The sequence below is a fragment of the Sorex fumeus genome, unplaced genomic scaffold, assembly GCF_029834395.1.
Source record: "Sorex fumeus unplaced genomic scaffold, SorFum_2.1 ptg000018l, whole genome shotgun sequence".
NCBI lineage: Eukaryota > Metazoa > Chordata > Mammalia > Eulipotyphla > Soricidae > Sorex > Sorex fumeus.
The window spans coordinates 7,289,160-7,311,057 of NW_026606075.1; the positions used below are offsets into that span (position 1 = coordinate 7,289,160).

The 21,898-nt window shown below is 39.8% G+C and overlaps 1 protein-coding gene and 1 pseudogene across 7 annotated transcripts in view; both read left to right on the forward strand.

Annotated features, from left to right (window-relative positions):
• Window positions 1-21,898, forward strand: part of MCTP1 (multiple C2 and transmembrane domain containing 1) — a 653,067-nt gene that overhangs the window by 619,225 nt on the left and 11,944 nt on the right. For all 7 annotated transcript variants that reach the window (XM_056112545.1, XM_056112546.1, XM_056112548.1 and 4 more), the window contains 2 exons: window positions 11,886-11,995; window positions 15,776-15,885. In XM_056112545.1, coding sequence (XP_055968520.1) covers window positions 11,886-11,995; window positions 15,776-15,885 — 220 coding nt within the window. The remainder of the gene's footprint in view (window positions 1-11,885; window positions 11,996-15,775; window positions 15,886-21,898) is intronic.
• LOC130021759 (60S ribosomal protein L26-like) lies at window positions 11,315-11,742 on the forward strand (annotated as a pseudogene).

Here is a 21,898-nt window from a genome sequence, read left to right on the forward strand (position 1 = left end):
AATGGCGATTATTTCCAGAAACTTGGCAATTGTAACCATACAAATGATGAAATTGATTCCAGTCCCAGTCCATCTTTGTTCATAAAGGAAATACCAGTAGTGTTTGAAAAATGGATTATTAAAGACCTTGGTTTGCTGAAGGTGGCTCATATGTTCTATTTGCTAACACAGCATCTTGTTGGGGGAAAAAAATAATAAGCACAGCTTTTCCTTACCCCAGATTATTTTCACTACAGATCTTTAGAGCAGGAAATAAAAAACAGCTAATGGTTCATGGGGCATGTGGAATTAGTTTAAGCAAAACTGCGCCATGCTCCTGCTGACCGCCTCCTCCTTCCTGTGCTGTTTTGTCTATGCCGGCCTTAGAATATGTCAACAAATCTCTTTTAAGCTCAGATGGGAAGAAAGGATGGTGATTCTTTCTCTTTATGGAAGGGAGTAATTTACAACAGATGTGCTTTTTAAGATAGGTACAAGTTTGTCTTGTAAAATATTTGTAAAGAAAAATAGCCTCCGGATTTCACAAAGTAATCCGTACTTGGTTTTGGAGATGTCACAAAGAGCATTGTTTTCATAATACTAATATGATTCTTTTCTCACACAATTTGATTATAACTCCAGTTTCGTTTTTGGGAAGAGCCAGGTTTATATATCTAAAACAATGTAGTGAAGAAATACCATATGTGACTTGATGGATCTTTGACAGTAACCTGAAAGGGGCCTTATTTAAGTTACAAGGCACGGGCTAAAGTCTCAGGCACTCATTTCTGCTGGTAATCAAATTTTAACTTCTCCAAATCTCAGTTTCCTCTTCTGTAACTGCGTGAACCACCTGCTCTGCCTTCCAAGTAGTAAATCAATTAAAAATGCCTTACAAGCCAGAGTCATCTACAAAGGTAACATTATTTTTATAACAAATCCTAGGGAGAAATCTGATGGTTCCATACCATATACATAATGCAGTATCATATAACTATATATAAACACACACAAACACACACACAGAGCAAACTCTATTCCTGGTGCAGCCTTGAGGCTTGTTGAAGAACAAATTACTAATTCTATTGGGAAGTTTTACCTGCATAAGCAACAGATGAAAGTACATATAAAGAGATGTGTGTCGAGTCAAAAACTTTGGCCTATGGGGAATGTGTAACTTGTAGCCAGGGGTGAATACAGTAAACAAGCTCTCTGCTCCAAATATCATATTTAAAATGCTATATTTTAGATTAGAACAAATAAGACTGGCAGAACCAAAGGGGAGGGAGCATCCATGGGAGTATAAGTTTGCTGAGAATTTAGGCAACTGGTTTTCGTTTTCACAAGTAGAGAATAAGAATAGTCATACCTGTCACTCTTGTTAAGGATCATTTAATAATCAATTTATAGAAAATCAGCTATACAAATGTACTTTCCCCGAGATATTGTATATACAAGTATATTATTCCTGAGATATTGTGTACATAAATAAGAGGGGAGAAATATTGTCCTCCTAAGATTTAATAAAATGTAACATTGAAAAGCTTTCCATTTCCTTTTTCAGACTCTTCAAATGGTTCATACTTATGACATATATATATTGCTGGGTTCAGGCATTTGTGATAAATGCTTTAAGTAGATCAAGCTTATTTAATTTCACAGCCATCACAAAGGGAGATTGCATTAATACCACCCCACCCCATTTTACAGGTGGAGCTAAGTCAATTGTTCAGGAAAATATAGCTAAGGAAATGATGAAGGCAGGATTTGAATGATGCTTAGAAAAAAAATCTGACTTATTAGTCAGAAATTTTGTCATCTTCTAAATAACACTATGGTCACAAGAATAACGCTGCACACACAGCCTTCTCTAAACTTTCAGTTGCCTTCTCAGCTCTGTATTTTAACTCCGAATTTTGTTAAACACACATTTGAAAACAAAATAAATGATTTCAAAAGAGGTTCACACACACACACACTCACACACACACACACACCCCTTGTCAGGATGAAGACATACTAGCCTTGCATATGCTCTTTGGATTCAGAAGCAAGTGCAATGCTTCGGTCCTGTTTTCTCTGCTCAAGTCTCAACTACTGGTCCCCAAGAAAAGACCAAAGAAGTTCCATTGCCCTATCACGTTCTCTTGAAAGATAAGCATTCAAATTGCTCAGAGGGTAAAAACTATCCCACATATCTTGTGGTCTTCTCTGTAAAGTGCCTGGTTCTAACCAGAAGGGATTTGGGGTCAAACCTTATATAACTTTTAATTTTCTTTATCATTTTCTCAAATGAAGCCTAAGGTGGAGCAGTGAATTAACCTGGGTCAGCACAATCCTGACTGCTTTCATGTTTTTTCAAAATCTTTCCACCTTCTGCTCATTTTTTACTTTACACACAAATTCCCAGCCCAGCACTTGAACGGTTGAGGGTGAAAGTACCCTTTGTCACTTATTGGCCCTGTGATTTCTTGGGGGCTGCAGCCTGGCAGCTCCTGTTGTGCTTTCTCTCAAGGCCTGCTTGGAGCTGTGCTCTCTTGGCCCTGCCACTTGGAGGCCATGGAAGGCAGAACTTCTCTGGGACAAAAGCCTGCGATAATCTATAAAGCCTTCTCTGGAAAGTGCACTTCCTGCCCGCTGGCAAGGAGCTTAAGCCAAAGGTTTTGATATTGATATATAGCCCTAATCTTTTAAGAGCTTTCAAGTACTAGCAGGATAGTTATAAGTTTTCTTAAATCATTAGGATGGGGAGATTTGCGCGTCCCCTGGGGCCTCCATGATGAGGGTTCTGAGTAGTAAGAAGTAAGTTCTGAACTCCAGCATCTCTGGGTGCCTTCTGAAATGTTCCATTTACCGAAACTCACCCTCCTGTCACCCTCCTCCTGACGAGCCCACATCCCTGAGTGCCTTCTGAAATGTTTACCTTTACGCTTCATGGAAATGAAACACTTTAAGGACCTTCCAACAAGGTTATTTTTTGCTGAATTAGAAGTGAGTGTGGTTAATTTTGGTAGCTAACTTTTAATCCTTTTTGTTTGGGATCCAAGGTACTTATTTTCTCTTCCTTTCCAGTTCTCATCCACAATCTCTGTCTTCTCTTCCTCTGGGGATCCCTTGGAGTTTTTTCTCCTTCAAGTTATTCTCTTCCTCCTGGGCATGTCCTTTTTCTCTTTGTTTTATTCAGTCTCTTCTCCCTCTTCTTTTTCCTTCTTGGTTTCTTTTCTAACCTTTGACCAGTACCAGCTGCTATTTTAAAAACTGCCTGTTTACATAGCCTAACCTGGGGAATTGTTCTCTAAAATTTGTTACTTTACAATCACTTTTTTTTTAATTTATTGAATCACTGTGGGAAAGGTTACAAAGCTTTCAAGTTTAGGTCTCAGTCATGCAAATATCAAACACATTTCCCTTTACCAATACTTATTTTTTACCATGAAGAACCCCAATAAAACCCCACCCCCCACCCCTCCCCGTCCCTGTGAGGCAGATGAATTCTAGTTAACACTCTATCTGCTTTGATTAGATTCACTGTTTCAATAAAAGATTCACCACTATTATTTAGAGTTTACCGCCCCCCCTGAAATCAGACATGCTGAAAAAGCATTGTGAAGTGATTTGCTTTCTACAGCTGGGTTCAAGAATTAAATGTTGGTTTTGGATTTCTGCTATTTTACCTATTGACCCTGGAAGTATTTCTACTGAAAGTCAGATAGTTAAGAAATTGGTTTCTGTGTTCTGGAGTCGTGGCCGTGCTGGAGAGCCGCTCGTGGGGGCCAACTGGTGACCTCGGTAGGGCGTGAAGGGCGGACCGGAACGCCCCCCAACCCATGAGGTTTTAGTCGCCCCCACACCCCCGGCTCATACCTGCTGTCCACAAGGCTCCCATGCGGCCGCCATCTTTCTTTCCAGAGAAGAGAGGGCGAATGGGACAACACCCTTTCCCCTCCAGCAGACTTGATGGCCTGGATTAACGCATAGTCCGTTCACTTTTCTGCTCCAAGCTGCCGGGTTCTGCATTAAGTCCTTGTGCTTCTGGGGCCGTGGCTGTGCTGGAGAGCCGCTCGCGGGGGGCAACTGGTGACCTCGGTAGGGCGTGAAGGATGGACCGGAACGCCCCCCTTCCCATGAGGTTTTAGTCGCCCCCATACCCCCGGCTCATACCTGCTGTCCACAAGGCTCCCATGTGGCCGCCATCTTTCTTTCCAGTACAATCACTTTTGATATGCAAGAGAAATACACAATAGAAAGCACAACTAAATATGACCAAATGTTACCTGGTAGAAAATGAGTGCTGAAAAGCAGGAGCTGCTGTGCAGTCGAGGGCAAAGAATTTGGTCCAGGTAAATGCTCATTCTGCAAAAAATAAATAAATAAATAAGCCAAAGCATGTGCAGAGTCAGCGAAAGAGAAAAACAAGGGGAGTATTCTCGATGTAACATTATAAAGAATTTATCATCATTTTATAAAATGAAATCTGACTAGTTAACACTAAGTTATCTGGAATAAAACAAAACATGCACCAAGCTTTCATATACTTGGTAATTGTCCCTAATATTTTAACATTTTTAAAAATACAACTGCAAATGGAGAAAGAGAATTCAAAGTAATAAAATCCGTGATTTTATTATTAGTACTACCACAAATAATAGACTACACATAGCAGTTACTGTGCTAATTGTTCTGCATGAATTATCTGATATACTTTAGTCTTTTTTATAACCCTGAAATGTGGATTCTTTTGACAGCAGTTTGACTTCTTAAGAAAAGAATATTCTGTCTTAAATAGTACTCGTTTGATCTCTTAACCTTATCTATATCACAGACTCCTCAGTGTTTCCGTGGAGGGTACTGTTTTTAAGGGTAATATCAGGAAAGGAGCCAAGGCACTAAAAACCTGGATAAGATCTGCTAGAACAAGAACTGAGTATAAGACACTGAGATAAGATTCAGTAGCCAAGGGTCTCGGTGACTTGCCAAATGGCTCTGTGAGAATTGCAGTACTCTAGAAATCCGGCTGAAGTAAAATTTTGTCTATATCTGAAAAAAGAAGGAATGGTGGCAAAAGGGAAACAATTCATTGCTTCTTTGTGTTTTTCTTCTCTCTGAATTTCAGCTCAGATAGATAATTTACAAGTCAGAAGTATAGCTATGATGGGGAGTCCTTTTTGCAGTATGTCTTGCTGAATGGACTAAGGAAGTTGCCCATTTAAACATTTTTAACAGAAAAAACAAATCATGAAATTAACATTTCCCCCCAAACTATTGTACAAGTTATGTTTTATAAGGCTGTATTTGCTCACAGAAGAACTGGCCATTAATAAGTTATAACACATTTCTGTTATCATAGCTATGAATCTTGTCAATCATTTTGCCAGAAGTTACATAAAGATTTTAAAGAAGAGGCAAAGTTATGATTAATCCTCTGTGTTAGCAATCTAAATGCTTTCTCAGGAAATAATAAGTGACCATTCTCCTGTTTTCTGGGACAATTCTATTTTATGCTAATTGTTCTGGCATAAAATTGAAAGGCCCACCACACCCTACACTCTTAAAAATATATTTTTTTCCTAGAAAGTGAGATCACACTAAATTTTATAACATTAACTTTTGAAATTAACATATTTGCACACTTACTATAATCAGCATAGCACAGGTACTGAATAGATTCATTATCAATGTCAGTGGGGCTGACAGTGACCACTTTGTAGAGAGCAGCAGGGATGGGGCAGGATGTAGGATGCAGGATGAAGGATGTCAAGGGGAACCAGCTACTGCACTAAGATCCCATGATGCCTGTTCCTTTGGCTTCTTGTATCTACAGGACAGAATCAATCCATGGGGCTTTGATGATTTTAGTTTGAAAATTCAGCAAAAGTATTCCCCAAATGTTTAAGGTACTTTACTGATTCTTTAGATTATTCGACATTCCTAAGTATCACCAAGCTAGGAAGTAGATGATTCTTTGGGAATAATCAGTAGTTAGCTTTCTGTTGGGGTACAGAACAGTAAAAATAGGTGAACAGGAAAGAATCACCATGTTTCAGGTTTTGCAGTTATTTGTTTTGTGGACTATTTAAAATAAGATTCTTCAAAAATTATATAGAATCACTAGGAAAAGTTGTATAATAAAAAGCTCACATGTTCTCAGATTTATAGTTATAGCTGTTTTATGGGTAATTATTTTTTACATCTTCAAAAGAAACCTTAATAATGCATTGGGGATGGGGTGGGGAACAGTGTCATTATTAAGCCTTTGAATGATTAACTACCCTGTGATATTTCTTTCATCCATGTGGTTTATAAAGGAAAGCAAAAACGACAATAAAAGAAATGTACCAATTTATTCTCTACTAATAAAGTATTGAACATTAGTGAAAAAGTGTGAAATATTGGAATGCAAGACAAAGCAATTCCATTACCCAATGCAATTTTGGGTCATATACTGTATATAAAGAGTAATTACTCCATTGGTTGGAGACCACAGTGGGGGAATATAGAATTTGATGAAAAAAGATTTTTAAATAAAAAATTTGTCCCAAAGTAGTTGCTTTTTAAAACTTGGCCAATATTCGAAATCATCTTAATATTTGAGGGGGGCGGCGATCACACCTGGTTGTGTTAGTATAGATGTCAGCACTATGCTATTGACATCATCCCTGGCTCTGTGCTCAGACATTAGTCCCTGTGATCTCTGGGGACAGTATGGGGGTCCCTCTGATTGAACCCTGGTAGGCAGCATGCAAGGCAAACATCTTAGCCACTGTTTTATCTTTTCAGCCCCCAAACCATCATATTTTTTTTTTGGTAGTTGAGGAAAAGGGGCTCAGTGTGCTGTGGGAATGCAAAAAAAAAAAAAAAGACAAATGAAATTAAGAATGAGCAGATGGTAAAAATCTTTAGCCAATACTCAATTATACATGTATACATGTAAAAACTATAATAGTTAATCAACATTTGAATTTTAAATTATCTACTGAAAACTTCTTAAATGACATATCCTTAATTATAAGGGTCTTGTTTTCCTTGTGACAGGATGAGAATCAGCAAGGATTTTACATATGCAAGACATGAACTACTTGATGTCATCATCAGCCCTTAAATAGCACATGGCAGGGCAGGTTGAGGGGACATACCTAGCAGTGCTCAGGGATAACTCTTGGCACTGTACTCAGGTATCACTCCTGGCCATACTTGGGGGCTGACATATGGTACTAGAAATTGAACAGGGTTCATCAGTATGCGAGACATACACCTTAACCCCGGCACTATCTTTCTGTCCCAAAAGACACAACTTTTTTTTTCCTGGCCTTTTCGGTCACATCTGGCAATGCTCAGGGATTACCCCTGGCTCTGCACTCAGGAATTACTTCTGGTGGTGCTCAAGGGACCATATGTGATGCTGGGGATCGAACCTTCATCTACCACATGCAAAGCAAACACCCCACCTGCTGTAATATTGCTCTGGTCCCAATGACACATCTTTTTAATGACATTCCTACACTTAATATTTGAACACTATACCTATACTGTTGACAATCTGTAATACTTCTTATTAAATCTAGTGGTATTAACACATCTGTTAGTTCCAACTTCAAGTCAAGTTCATGAATTTCATATTTTGGTAAAGATTTTAACTGTAGGATGAGCTCAAGCAAGGCTAGTTATGGTACCTACAACATAACTTCCTAATGTATTGTGACTTTCAATGTAGTAAATAAAAAATAAAAAGTGTGCTTTTGATGTAGTAAATTTTTTATTTGATTTTGATTTTGTTTGATTTTAATTTTATTTGGGGGCCACACCCAACGATGCTCAGGGCTTACTTCCTGGTTCTGCACTCAGGAAATACTCCTGGCGGGGCTTCAGGGACCATATGCAGTGCCTGGGATCCAACCCCAGTAGGCTGTGTGCAAGACAAGCACCTTATCCTCTGTGCTATTGGTCTGGTCCCCGTGCATTTTTAATTATAACTTTTGCTACTGCTTTCCTTTGTGAGTCACTTTTCTTTATCTGCTGCCCATATCTACCTTCTCCTTCTTATTGTTGATGTAGTTGTCTCAAGGACCCCCAGTTACTCTTAACAGCGGTGATGGTACCTCAGGGCACTGGCTGGAGGTGATCCATCAGGCTGTGGTGCTTTCTCACCATCACAGTTCATACTTTTTTTAGCTGTGCTGCTTGCATAGGGATCCCATCTTAGTTGAGGCACAAATTACAGTTGTGGTGCTTGTCTGTCATCATGGTGGTATTCACACATGTTCTCGCCAGAGTCTGTGCTTCCCAACTGTGGAGCTCACCATCTTTCTAACCCAGTGCTCACCAGGGGCCTTAACCACATGTATGATGCTTACACACACCTGGCTTTGGTGCTGCCAAAAGTTGCCTATGGCACCAGAGATGGCAGAGAACAGAGCTTCCAGGCTGAAGCAGCAGAGCTGCCAGGCTCATGCCCAGTACATGTGGGACACTGGAGATCTGAACTCACGAACATACGGTCGCAAGGCAGGTTTCCTAGATACCACGCTATTCCTCTGGGCCTCCTTAAGTGCTTTCCTTACCCCTCTGTGTTTAGAAAATTCCTTCCAATTCCAAGGTCAGGGAATAATGACTTAACATTTTCTTCTTCTTTTTATAATTCAGGTTTAGCTTTCTGTTTTGTTTTCAATTCATTAATAATGTATTTGAGGTAAATACTGAAGTAGATTTGAGCTCTCTCAAATAGACCGGAGGGCTGACTAGAGTGGGATTTGACATAATTTACCCCCCAAGAGTTAATAAAATTACCTAGTAAACTTCCTTTACTGTGGTAAATTTCTGCTGGTGTTTTATATTCTACCAGTCTCTTAATGCTCATCTTCCATGTTAATTACATAAATAACTGATACAATAAATATCTGATTATTATTATTGTTTGCAAAAGTTTATAGGTGATTGTTATACATTTATTCTTTCTGACAAAAATTTAAGCTTTTAAAAAGAAAACTCTCAAAAAGATAAATAAAAAGAAAACTCCATTTCACTCCACTCTAAATACGAATGATTTGCATGATTAAATCTACATATTGAACTGGAAAAAAATTACATTATTTTGATACTCAGTGTACAAATGCAGAAAACCTGTATATATTTTCTTGATACAGATTCTGTACAATTCTGCCTAAGTATTACATCTAGTATGAAAATAAATGTTTTTCACATCATAATTTTGAAATGGTAAGACATCATTTTCAGTGAACTTTCATTGTATAATAAGCATCTTTCATTTTAAGCTTGGTTTATTCTGTATATAGAAAAATATTTATAAGTCACTTGACTTCATCGACATAAATGTACACCATTGGTTCTTGAGAGAAAGCGGTATAAAGGCCATAGAGATTATTAGAACAGACTGACTTTACAGCTATAAAAGTAGAAGCAGCTACCAATTATCCTTTTTACTCTAAAGCATGTATTTGCATAGGTGAAATTAAGGTGCTTTTTTATACAGGGTGGCTGAAGATACAAGAAATTGCTGTGAGCATGTCTGTAATGAGGTGAGGGCATTTTGGGAAGATAGTGGGGACCAGAGAAGTTTTTACTTGATCCTGAACTTTGTGTCCTACTCGTCTCATCAATCTCATTGTGAGATAGTCCACTCTGACTTAAGCAAGACTAATTATGGAGACTATGCCTCCCCCGGGAATGAAAATGAAGGCGCTAGGGACCTGGGACCCTGGGATCAGGTTTAAACTGGCCTCCATGTGCTCAGTCCCATTGTACCCTGTTGTCCTTGGAGACTGCAAGCACACACCTGTCACTCTCTTCCCCTCTGTGTCTAAGATGGCTGCAAGCCAGCCTCAGCCAAGTGTTCACAGTGCAAAGTGCTTCAGACTCTCCTGAAATCAAAGTCAGTATGTAAATGTGCAACATGACGACATTATTATTCTAGCTTCCTGGCTGCTTTTAGCAAGCACTGACTGCCACATGAGGTCTCAAGTGTTCTGGCACAGAATGCAAGTGTTCCAAGAAGTTAAAGTAATGAAATTGGAGCCGCATTTCCATAGATATTCAAGCTGGCATGGAAGAATGGAGTCATGGAATCAGGGTTGGATGGTCTCCACCAAACAGCCGAGGCAAATGCCTGTGATGCCAGGCTACTAAGCAGAATTTTTCCATCGTGAAAGGCCACCACTATTTCTTCCTCTGAGTCTAAAATGACAAAATGTGCACACTTCCCCCAGGCTCACACCGCTTCGTGTGATGTGTGTTGAGGTCCACCTACCCGTTTCCCGGGACACACCAGCTTTGCTGAAATCCAGTACATTTTAGAATTAAGAAGTAAACACAAAGAGGGGAAAAATGTACAAATACAACCTACTAGAACACATGATGAGTAGATGGTTAGTATCCTTAGGAGGATTACAGGGGGCCTGGCTCCCTAAGCCAGTCTGTGTAAGTTACTATCTGGGGTGCAGTCACTGAATGGATTCAGTCAACCTTTATTTATTTATTTAGTTAGTTTTGGGTTATACTCAGCGATGCTCGGGCCTTACTCCTCACTCTCTGCTCAAGGATCCCCTCTCTACAATTCTCCCCCCCACACACACACCCCAGGCAGGACTCAGGGGCCATGGTGTTGCTGAGAATTGAACCTGGGTCTGCCCCCATGCAAGGCAGACACTCTACTGGCTATATTCTTGTTCCGCTCCCTGTTTTGGGGGTTGAGTTTGTTTTTGGTTTTTGGTTTGCAATTTTTTAATTGATCACAGGTCTTTTTTTAATTTATTTTTGGTTTTTCTCTTTTTGTTTGAGGGTAAGGGTCTTACCTGGCAATGCTCAGGGTTAACTCTAGGCTCTTTACTTATGGATCACTTCTGAAGGTGCATGATAAACCATCTGTGGAGACATGGATTTAACCAGGGTTGATTATATAAGGCAAGTGCCTTAATCCTTGTATTGTATCTCTGACCGTTGGTCTTCTCATTTGAATAACTTAGGTCTATAGGTGGTGGGGTAAAGCAAAAATAAAAAATTCTTGGCCTCCAAGTAGTGACTTGTGGTGTACTACAGGATCAGCATAGGGTCCAGATTTGGTCATTACGAATCCTAACACTTAACCTTTACAACATCCTCTCCTCTTTTTGAGATTTGTTTGTGCATCAGGGCAAGAGCAATAGAATCCATGTTTTTGCTCTGGAGTCACCTTTATAACATACAGGTCCAATATGTGGGCAGTCTTACCTCCCTCTTTCTGTATATCCTGAAACTTCCATGACTCCAAATACATGCAGAGGTAAAGTGTATATTTAAAAACTGCAAGACAGTTTTCCCTTCTGTGGCCATCGCTAAAGTGGTAACTGCCAAAATGAAGTTCAATCCTTTTGTGACTTCTGACCGGAGCAAGAACCATAAGAGGCATTTCAATGCACCTTCCCACACTCGTAAGAAGATTATGTCTTCCCCTCTTTCTAAAGAGCTGAGACAGAAGTACAATGTGCCCGTCTGGAAGGACGATGAGGTTCAGGTTGTGAGAGGACACTATAAAAGTCAGCAAATTGGCAAAGTAGTCCAGGTTTGCAGAAAGAAATATGTTATCCACATTGAACGAGTCCAGAGGGAGAAGGCAAATGGCACAACTGTCCATGTGGGCATTCACTCAAGTAAGGTGGTTATCACTAAACTAAAACTGGACAAAGATTGCAGAAAGATCCGCAAAGCCAAGTCTCGCCAAGTAGGAAAGGAGAAGGGAAAATGTAAGAAACACTTGAGAAGATGCAGGAATAAAGTTATATACAACTTGATTAAAAACTGTAAAATGAAAAAAAAACCTGCAAGATAGGGGTAATTCAAAAAGTCAAGCACCTAATACCTATGTTCACTAACCTCTCCTCTACCCCCCTCCCCTTTCTCTTTCAATTATGTTTTAGGACGGTGAAAAAAAGGGATTTATAAATAAGATCTATGCCATCCAGGAGGTATGTGTCAGTGTCCAGAACATCCTTGATGAAGTGGCTTCCTTTGGCGAAAGGATAAAGAAGTGAGTGATACTGACACATGAGGCCTGGCCTTCTGTGGGACATAGTGTCCATTTGTTTCTCGGAGGGTGAAATGCCACATTCTTTTTGGCAGGGGACACTCCTTCTGGGTGATTTACTGCTCTGTTTCATCATTATTTACTTTGTTTGCTGCCAGTCTTTGGTTTTATGAAAGTTCTGTCAAGCTCGTTCCTGAATTTTAGAACATATTGGTTGGAAAGAAAGCATACTTGTAGCTGAAGAAATAACACTGTCCTAAATTTTAGCATGTTTCACAGCGAAAGACTTTGTTCTTGAATGATATATGAAATTGTGATAGAAGAAACAATAAGTGAAACTGAAGGAGGATTTTGGGTCACACACCTGGTTTATTATCTGTCCACTTATATTTTCACAGTTGCTCTAAATTAAAAAATTGTATTCTTTATATCACCCTGAAAAAATGTTCTTTTAAGTTTGTGTCTTTGAATAGCTGAGATGAAATAAACCCATGTTTTATCATTTATAAAACAAAATTTTTACGATTAAAAAAATAATTTTTCCTGAATTTTTTAAAATAAGGGAGAGGTAATGGAAAAGTAAGACAAATTCTTTTCTTTTTTTTTTCTTGTTTTTCTCTGATACTGGGTATTGAACCCTGAGTCTCACACAAGCACAACATATGTTCTACCACTGGGTACATTGCCAGCTCAAGGAAACTTACATTCTTAATTTTATATTACTCATGCCTTACTTATGCACTTAACATTAATTACAAAAATAAGGTGAATTTATAGTTGATTATCAGCAAAAGTATACTAAATTATCATGCTAGTAAATTATGTAAAAGATGGCCTACATAATGATTGCCAAACGATCTATTCAAGAAGCGGTGTCGTAAATATAGATAAGCCTATTTTTTCTAGTTTCATGTATCTATTCATTGTTTATTATTCATAACCAAAAGTGCTCTGCAGATTTGGATCCTTGGGCATACACAGAATTTGAGAGAAGTAAGTTATTTAAACTAAAGGTGTGAGTCATTCATCCGGTTCCTTTCATGTTCAGGGGATAATGCATTTTATTTTGTATAATTTCTTATTTAATACATTTCCACATATGCATAGGTGCTGAGTTTCCATTTTCCTATATCGTATTAGACAGAACAGCCTCTTTTCCATTCTCAAATGTGCATCTAAGTAAACTCTTAGTTTTCTGAAAACAGATTCCCATATCTTGTTCTTTTTTCCTGTGTGGTTACTTTCCATTTTTAGTGATGTTCCCTTATCTTTCAAATCCTATGCACTGAAGCATAATGGGGCATTATAATATTGAGTGTTGTCCTTTGTCCAAAATATGCTGTGTTGATACCTGACAAAAACATCTTCTTAGACCCTGGATTTACTCTGAGGTGCCTACAGAGAGAGGCATCCTTTGTAATGCTGGTTGGTAGAATCTCGAAACAGAGACTTGAAAATATGATCAACTGAAGGATATACTCCTGGCTGTTGACAAGCCTTTGACAATAAGTGTTCTATAGAATTTTCCATAAGTGAGGTGGAGGAAAAATTTTTTTAAAGTATAGGTGTAGTTTTATATTTACATGTATGCATTTGTTGTTGCAGATAAGTTTAGGTATAGATATGTGGGTAGTGAGTTTTGTTGGAGCATCTTATCCACACAACAATCCTTTAAATACCAAGAAAGAGAAGTTCCCATGGAGTCATATGGAATATGGTGCATCTGCCCAGAAAGCAGATTCAGACCCTATCTCTATGTACCAAGTGAAAAGCTTCTATAATTACCACATCTTATTACTCAAGACTCATTCCAGAACTTTCTTAAATTTTGCCTTTTGAGGGAGAGGATCACATTCTAGATTCAGATTCTATAATGTATGGAGAGAGAGGACAATTTTCTCACTTTCTAACATTTGTTCCACTGGGAAGGATCTTTGGCCATTTATTATTCATTATTCCAAGAGGAGTAAGGAGAGCACAGGGAGTCTTTCAGTGAGGCTGCCCAGAGGATCTGAGTGCAGAGCCAGTGCCCTCAGACGTGGAGCGGTGTGATGGATGGCTCTGAGCTGAGCCACAAGGAGGCAAGCAGGGCCTCCGCCTTCTGTTCTCTCCATGATCAGGCATCAACCAGGGCATCACATGTGTCCGTAAGGGGGAGGGAGATGTTCCTTTCCTGCTGACAGTTATAGACTGCCCTGGCCCTGGGAAGAAAATGGAACAAAGGAAAACCAGATCCTAGGTTACTCAGAACACGACAACCAGACAGACCTAACTTTGGCTCTTTTACTAGAAGAAACATTTTTTAGGAAATGGTTGACCCAGAGAGATGCAGAAAGCAAGCCATCTATCACAAAGCTAAGGAAAAACTCCATGTTATGCTGAGGTGTGGTATAGAAAGAGAATCTCTTTCTTGATCCTGTTCATTCTTGAATCAGAAACTGGTGCCAGACAAATGCTACCCCAAGTGACTACATGTAAGACCAAAAAGTGAGAAAGCATTAAAAAAAAACCTACCCACCAATCTTTATCACATCCTGTGCAATTTCACATATTTCTGAAATGTCATTTTGTCTTCTCTCAGACTTACGAAAGGGGAAAGTCCTACTCCTGGAGTTGATTAGCGTTAATGATATCACTTTGACTCACATAAGCTTGTTGCCTCTACCCAGTGAAAGCTACAGCAGAGAGAGGCGGACTCCTCTCAGTCACAGGCACAATCTAGGTTTTGAACCCAGATCTGCCACCTTCTTAGCTCTTTTCATTAAACTTTGATTGAAAGTAACTCAAGATCTGTTAGCTTAGTAGCCTTTCCTGATCAACCACATTATCAATCACCAGCCGTATGGGAACAGGATAGATTGTCAGCCAGCCCTGTTAGAAACCACACTTTTCCAGCTTCTACCCGCTTTTCAGTCTTTCCAACAAATCTACCATGTGTCATGCTCTTCTTTGCCAGAGATAATATAGGAAGGAGAGTAAGCACTACTTTTTCTTAACTACCTATGTATTTCGGAGGTGGCCAGGGGCAACCATTGAATTCGGACAAGGTTAACAGCGACGTTCCCTCTTTCTTGACTTGAAACAAGCTGAAATGGAAAGGGAATTTTTATCTGAGGAATTTGAAAGTTTAGAACCTTTACGCAGTAGTGTAAGGTTTCTTTTCTTTTTTAAAATTATTTTTTGATTTTTGGGGTTACACCCAGCAATAAACAGGGGTTACTCCTGGCTCTGCACTCAGGAATTACCCCTGGCAGTGCTCAGGGGACCATATGGGATGCTGGAAAGCAAATCCTGGTTGCCCACATGCAAGGCAAATGCCCTACCCACTGTGCTATCACTCCAACCCCAATAGTGTAAGGTTTAGAAATACAGTTACTGTCTAGTCCAGATTTTGAGTCACAACACTGCTTGTTGAGGTACTAGAATAAACAATGACAGACCCAGGGTTATTTTTTTCTAGGAAAATCGGGAGAAAATTGAGTACTAGTATTAGAAGTAGAAAAACGAAGATTTCCTTTTTTAATCCTTTAAACAAATGTGAGTTACCCAGGAAGTGCAAATCATGAGACCCTGAATTCATCTGATCACGTTTAGAGGGGTTGATGGTAAAATTTTATACCTTAATTGACTCCTGGTAGCATGCTGCAGTGAACCTCTCTTCTGGAGAGAAATGCAGTCTGATGAAATCCCCCATCTGGATTTGGAGTCAGAACAACATTAATTCTGAACTTTGTCGAGAACAGTGTGACATGCTCACATCCTGCGTGTTAATTTCTCATGCAGTACATTCAACTGGACTGTCCCGTTCCTGAGCTGGCTGGCCATTGTGGCCCTGTGTGTATTCACAATAATCCTGTACTTCATTCCACTGAGATACATTGTCCTTGTCTGGGGTAAGTAAAGTCTTTTTTATTTTTTTTTTAAAAACTGTCTTAGCTGCTAAGAACAAACTATTTTTAAGGAATGAGTTATACTGTCAGTAGTACCCTATATTTATGATCATGAAGCAACTCTATGATGAAAAGAGACGGGTCAGTTAAAAATCACAACAGGATAAAGATTTAGGTCAACCTGCAAAATGCATTTTTCTTATCTGGCACCATAGGCTCCATCATACTATAAACATGCAGTTGTGCAGATTCTTCATATATCAAAGTGTAGCTTTGTCTAGATATCACTCTGATTTATTTTCACCACTTATACGTAAACAGAGGCATTTTGATCCATATGGTGCATTTAGAACAATATGCTTTTGTGCTGCGGTACTTTATCTTGTGGAAGTGTCAGCAAGCAGGGTACTTACTATATATGGCCGCCCGTTTACGAGGTCACCTTTAGGATGCAGGAAAGGGGTCCTTGGTATTGACAGGCTGCTTAGAAATAAAAAATCTGCTTTATGTGTGTCATGCAAAGAAGTCTTCTGCAGGCTCACTTTTAAAATGTTATTATCAGTGCCAGAGAGATAGTACAGCAGGTAAGGCACTTGCCTTGCACATTGCCAATCCTGGTTTAATCCCTATCACCACCCCCCAGGGGCTTCCCGGACTGATTCCTGAGTATACAGCCAGAAGTAAACCCTGAGTACAGCGAGATGTGAATCAAAAACCCAAGACAAAACAGAGTGTTCTAATCAGGTCCTGAATTTTCACTCATTAACTCTACATGCCAACAGTTTCTTTGAACCTAGACTCTCTGCTCAGGTGATAGTTGGTTTCAGCATTCTTCATAGTTTTGTTTTTCTCTCCCTACCCCCATCTACTAAACTTTACAGTTTGAAAAGCTCAGTTTTCAATCTCCAAGATCAACAAACATAAAACTATGTCACTCGTGATATATATAAAAAGCAATGGGGAGGTGCCCGGATGATAATACAGCAGGTAGGGTGTTTACCTTGTATGAGGCCAACTGGGTTCGATCCTATGCACCCCCTGAGCACCACCAGGAGTGATTCCTTTGTGCAGATCCAGGATAAGTGCCAGGTGTGGCTCAAAAATAAACTAATAAACAAACATAAACTAAATTTTAAAAAAAGATGTAGAAATAGAATTTTCTTATTGCCCCTGGCATATATATATGTGTGTGTACGTGTATATATATGTACACATATATAAACATATATATATACATATATATTTAAGATGGAGAAAGACAACCAAAATAAATCTTAACTCTAAAAATCGCATGATCTAAAAGTGGAGCAGGGATGGGTTAACGAGCTTCCCATGCATACTGGAATGAGCTCCTGGTCGCCACTGGGTATGGTCCAACACTCTCCCTACCTCCCAAAGATCAAAAAGAATGTTTTGTTTTAATTTTTTAAATAAATATGCTGTAATAAACTGAGTAGGAAGTCTGATACTTTTTTTAAACCCCCCGTTTTTATAATTTTATTTATTGAATCACCGTGAGAGCAGTTACAGAGCTTTCAGGTTTAAGTCTCAGTCATACAATGGAACACCCATCCCTTCACCAGTGCCCATTTTCCACCACCCAAATCCCCAGTATACTCCCCATCCCATACCCTCCCCCTACCTGTGGGGCAGATGATTTTCACATTACTCTCTCTACTTTGATTACATTCAATATTCTGACACCAGACCCACCATTATTATTTGGGATTTTGCCCCAACGCTCAGATCAGAAAGGGCAACAGTAGACAATTTGTTTTCTATTGCTGGTTATGAATAACATAAGATGTCACATGGCCGCAGTCGTGGCTGCACAATTTTGGAATTTTGAAATTTTAACAGTTAAATCTGGAGGGATTTCTGCCAAAACCTTCCGGGTTCCGAGATTTGTTCCTGAGCCTCTTGGATCATGGCCATTAAGCAGCTTGATCAGGAGCCAGAGAGGCCATTCGTGGGCGGCAACTCAGGATCTCCTTGGGACGGGGAGGAAGGCCCCATCCCGCAAGGCCAAGTCTGATGCTTAAATTCCTAAGAATTTAAGTTTCCTATTTCTCTATTCTTTTAGGCTATCTTATGCTATCTTAAACAAGTTCCTCTAACCGTTATCACTAATATTGCCTTTCTTATTTTGCAGTGGGAATGGAGGGTAGGAAATGCTTTTTCTCTTCTTTTAAAAATTTTAATTTATTTCTACTACCCACTCTTTATGGTACTCAGAGTGCTGAGTACTCAGGACTGACAGTGATGGCTAGAGGTCTCACCAGAGCAGCACCTAGCAGCACTGTTTGTAGAGGTGTGGCATATGGTATGGGTAAATGAAACCCACAACCTCCTGGCCGTTTTTGCTTTCTTATTTTTTCTTTCCGGACTTTACCTGCGGTGCTCAGGGATTACTCCTGGCTCTGCACTCAAGAATTATTCCTGGTGGTGTTGGGGGGACCATATAGGATGCCAGGAATTGAAACCCGCTCAGCCATGTGCAAGGCAAGAGCCAAAGAGCTCTATTCTTCTCCAGCCCCCACTCTCTACCCTTATTTTTTTTTTTAACTAATTTCTGTACCTTAAAGAACCATGGCCGACCCGAGTTTGATTCCTCCGCCCCTCTCGGAGAGCCTGGCAAGCTACTGAGAATATCTCACCCGCACAGCAAAGCCTGGCAAGCTCCCCATGACGTATTCGATATGCCAAACACAGTAACAACAAAGTCTCACAATGGAGACATTACTGGGCCCGCTCGAGAAAATCGATGAACAACGGGAGGACAGTGACAGTGAAAGAAAGTGTTCCAGGGCCTGGAGAGATAGTAGAAGAGGGTAAGGTGCTTGCCTTGCTTCCAACTGACTCACGTTCCACATCGCATTCTGAGTACCACCGCAAGTGATCCTTGAGCACAGAGCCAGAGCACAGAGCACTAAGCCCTGAGCACTCCCCAATAATTAGAAAGTGCTTCAAAGCGGAGACTACTTTCACTATACAAGAGAAGAGGCATGTAAGTCATATCCTTGCCTCCACGTTGTAAGTGCAAGCGCTCTTCTTTCATTCCTTCCTCTGATATTTAAAACAGATGCTGTTTTATTGCAGGGATGAGGGAAGGATGCTAGGTGCTGGCGGCTTATCACCTCTAACCTGCCGAGGGTTGGGTCTGCCATCTCAGTTGTGATAGGTGAAGCTCTGGTTTTGCTTCTCCAGGTTCTCAGAAACTGGAGTCTCTGGAAGACATCTGGCTCTGTAACCTGGGGTGGCCTTCTTGGCCTGCTCTCTTCGGTGTAATTTTCAAAGAATGTGTTTGTTTGAGAATCTTGTTTCATCAATGAAATGAAACAAAAACAATATGCCTTTAGTGGTAGGTGATTGCTGAAATAGTAATAAAAAATCTTAGACCTGGGCCTCATATGAGAAGACAGAGACCAAAATCATGTTCTGCTAAATTCCCTGAAAAACAATGAAAATTTTCTAGTTTGTGACCCAGTTTTCAGCAGCCTGTTGATAAACCAATGAAGGCTGGGTTTTATTTTTTAACAGTTGGTGTATATGCTTGGTGATATCAGTAAACTATAAATTTAAAGGGGTATATTTATGGTGTACTTAGAGGTCAGATTGATAGTACAGTGGTGAGACAGTCACTGCAGGCAGCCATCAACAGCGTGCTCCCCGGCACTGCATGTTCCCCTGAGCCCCACCAGAAGTGATCCCTGAGCACAGAGTCAGGAGAAAGTCTTGAGTACTGCCAGGCATGGCCCCCAAATCAAAACAGACAAAACCCAAACCACTACGCAGTAGCATAGATATTATTGTGACATTTGTATTTTCATTTTTGTTTGTAGATTACACTTTCCTTTGCTTTTGCCCTTCATGTATATTTTTCTTCCAGTAGTAAAGAGGATTTAACTGCTAAGTAATTTTTACTATAGGTAGATATAGCTCAGCTGCCAGGGTTTTGACATTTCTAAACCAGAGGAAATTAATTTAAGTCAATCATGACATCCTTTGTAAATATCTCTTATAAGAATTAAACTGGAATTTCTTGAAATTTAAAAGGAAAACTGGACTTTAAAAAACTGATATCAAAATGTTGGAATGAAAAATGCCGTTGTTGTATTGATGTCTAAAATCTTCTACCTTAGCAACTCTCAAGTGCACATTAGTTACCATGCTGTATATTACATCCTAATGATGTATTTTCTAAAAGGAATTTGTAACTTTTCACCTCCCTTACTCTCCCTTCCCACTCTGTCCCATTGCTCGCCACCACCATATCACCACAAGTCAGTTCTCTGCATCTATGGTTTGGTCTTGTTGTTTTTACATTCCACATGAGATCATATAGTGTTTGTTTTTTTTCTACTTTATTTCCCCTAACATATTGGCATATCATAGCATCACAAATGTTAGGATTGCCTTCCTTTTATGGCTGAGTAATATTCTCTCGTAAATATTTAGAAACATCATATCTTGTTTATTCATGGAAGGATACTTTGTTTCCATGTCTAAGATACACTAAATGGGCTGGAGCGATAGCACAGCGGGTAGGGCCTTTGCCTTGCACGAGGCTGACCTGGGTTCGATTCCTCCACCCCTCTCAGAGAGCCCAGCAAGCTACCGAGAGTATCTTGCCCTCATGGCAAAGCCTGGCAAGCACCCTGTGACATATTCGATATGCCAAACACAGTAACAATTGTCACAATGGAGACATTACTGGGCCCGCTCAAGCAAATCGATGAACAATGGGAGGACAGTGTTACAGTGCAGATAACTGTAAATAATGCTGCAGTTAAACATGAAGGGTCATATATATTTTCAATTTTTTTTGATAAACAGAATTGCAACATCACTACATCATACATTACCTTTTTTTTGGGGGGGGTGCATTTGGTGGTATTTGGTGTACTCCTCACTCTCTGCTCAGGGGGTGATCCCTGTGATGCTCAGGAGACCGTGTGTGGTATTGGAGATCAACCAGAGCTGGCCCTGTCCTATCTCTGTAGTTCAATACTTTGAAGGACTTTGATACCGTTTTCTATTGTGACTGTATTAACTTACACTTTCACCAGTAGTGTACCCGTGTTCTCTGTTGAGTATACAAGATTGCTACATCCTCTTGTTGGATTGACCCCATTATGTAATGTATTCTTTATCTCTCACTACAGTGTTTGTGTTAAAGTCTACTTTTTATGATACATAGTTCTCCTAGTTTCTTTTGATTTTCATTTGCAAGGAACAACTTCTCTCTTCTTCTGGAAGAAGCCTGTAATTTGGATATTATTCCACTTTATATTGTCTTGAGTCTGGCACCTTAGACCACTTGGCCATTGGGCTGGAGCGATAGCACAGCAGGTAGGGCGTTCGCCTTACAAGCAGCCAACATGGCCGACCCGAGTTCGATTCCTCCACCCCTCTTGGAGAGCCCGGCAAGCTACCGAGAGTATTCGGTATGCCAGACACAGTAACAACAAAGTCTCCAATGGAGACGTTACTGGGCCCGCTCGAGCAAATCGACGATCAACGGGAGGGCCTTTACCTTAACCTTTTTATATTGTCTTGTGAGTTCCTTAAGGTACTTCTACTTTATTTCTTCCTGGTGCCCTCTCGAACCAATCGATGAACAATGGGAGGACAGTGCTACAGTGCTACTACTATTTTATAGTCTCCAATGTATAGCCTACATTGCTGATTTGTTTTTTTTAGCTTCATCCAGTTGACTACTGAATCCTTGTAGTGTATTCTTAAATTCAGTTATTGTATCCTTCAACCCTGTGTCTTCTATTGGGTACTTTATTATATTTTCTCTTTGTTGATGTTCTTACTGCATTCATCCATTCTTCTCCAGAATGGACAGGTATCTCTATAACCACTAGGCTTTTTACTAAATAAATCATATATCTTACCTTTAGTAAATTTTCCCCCCATACTTTTATTCTTTCATTTCCATTCCCATTTCTTTCTTTGTTTTACTGTGTTCATTTCTAAGTGCTGGATCTAATAGACATCTCTCTCTCTC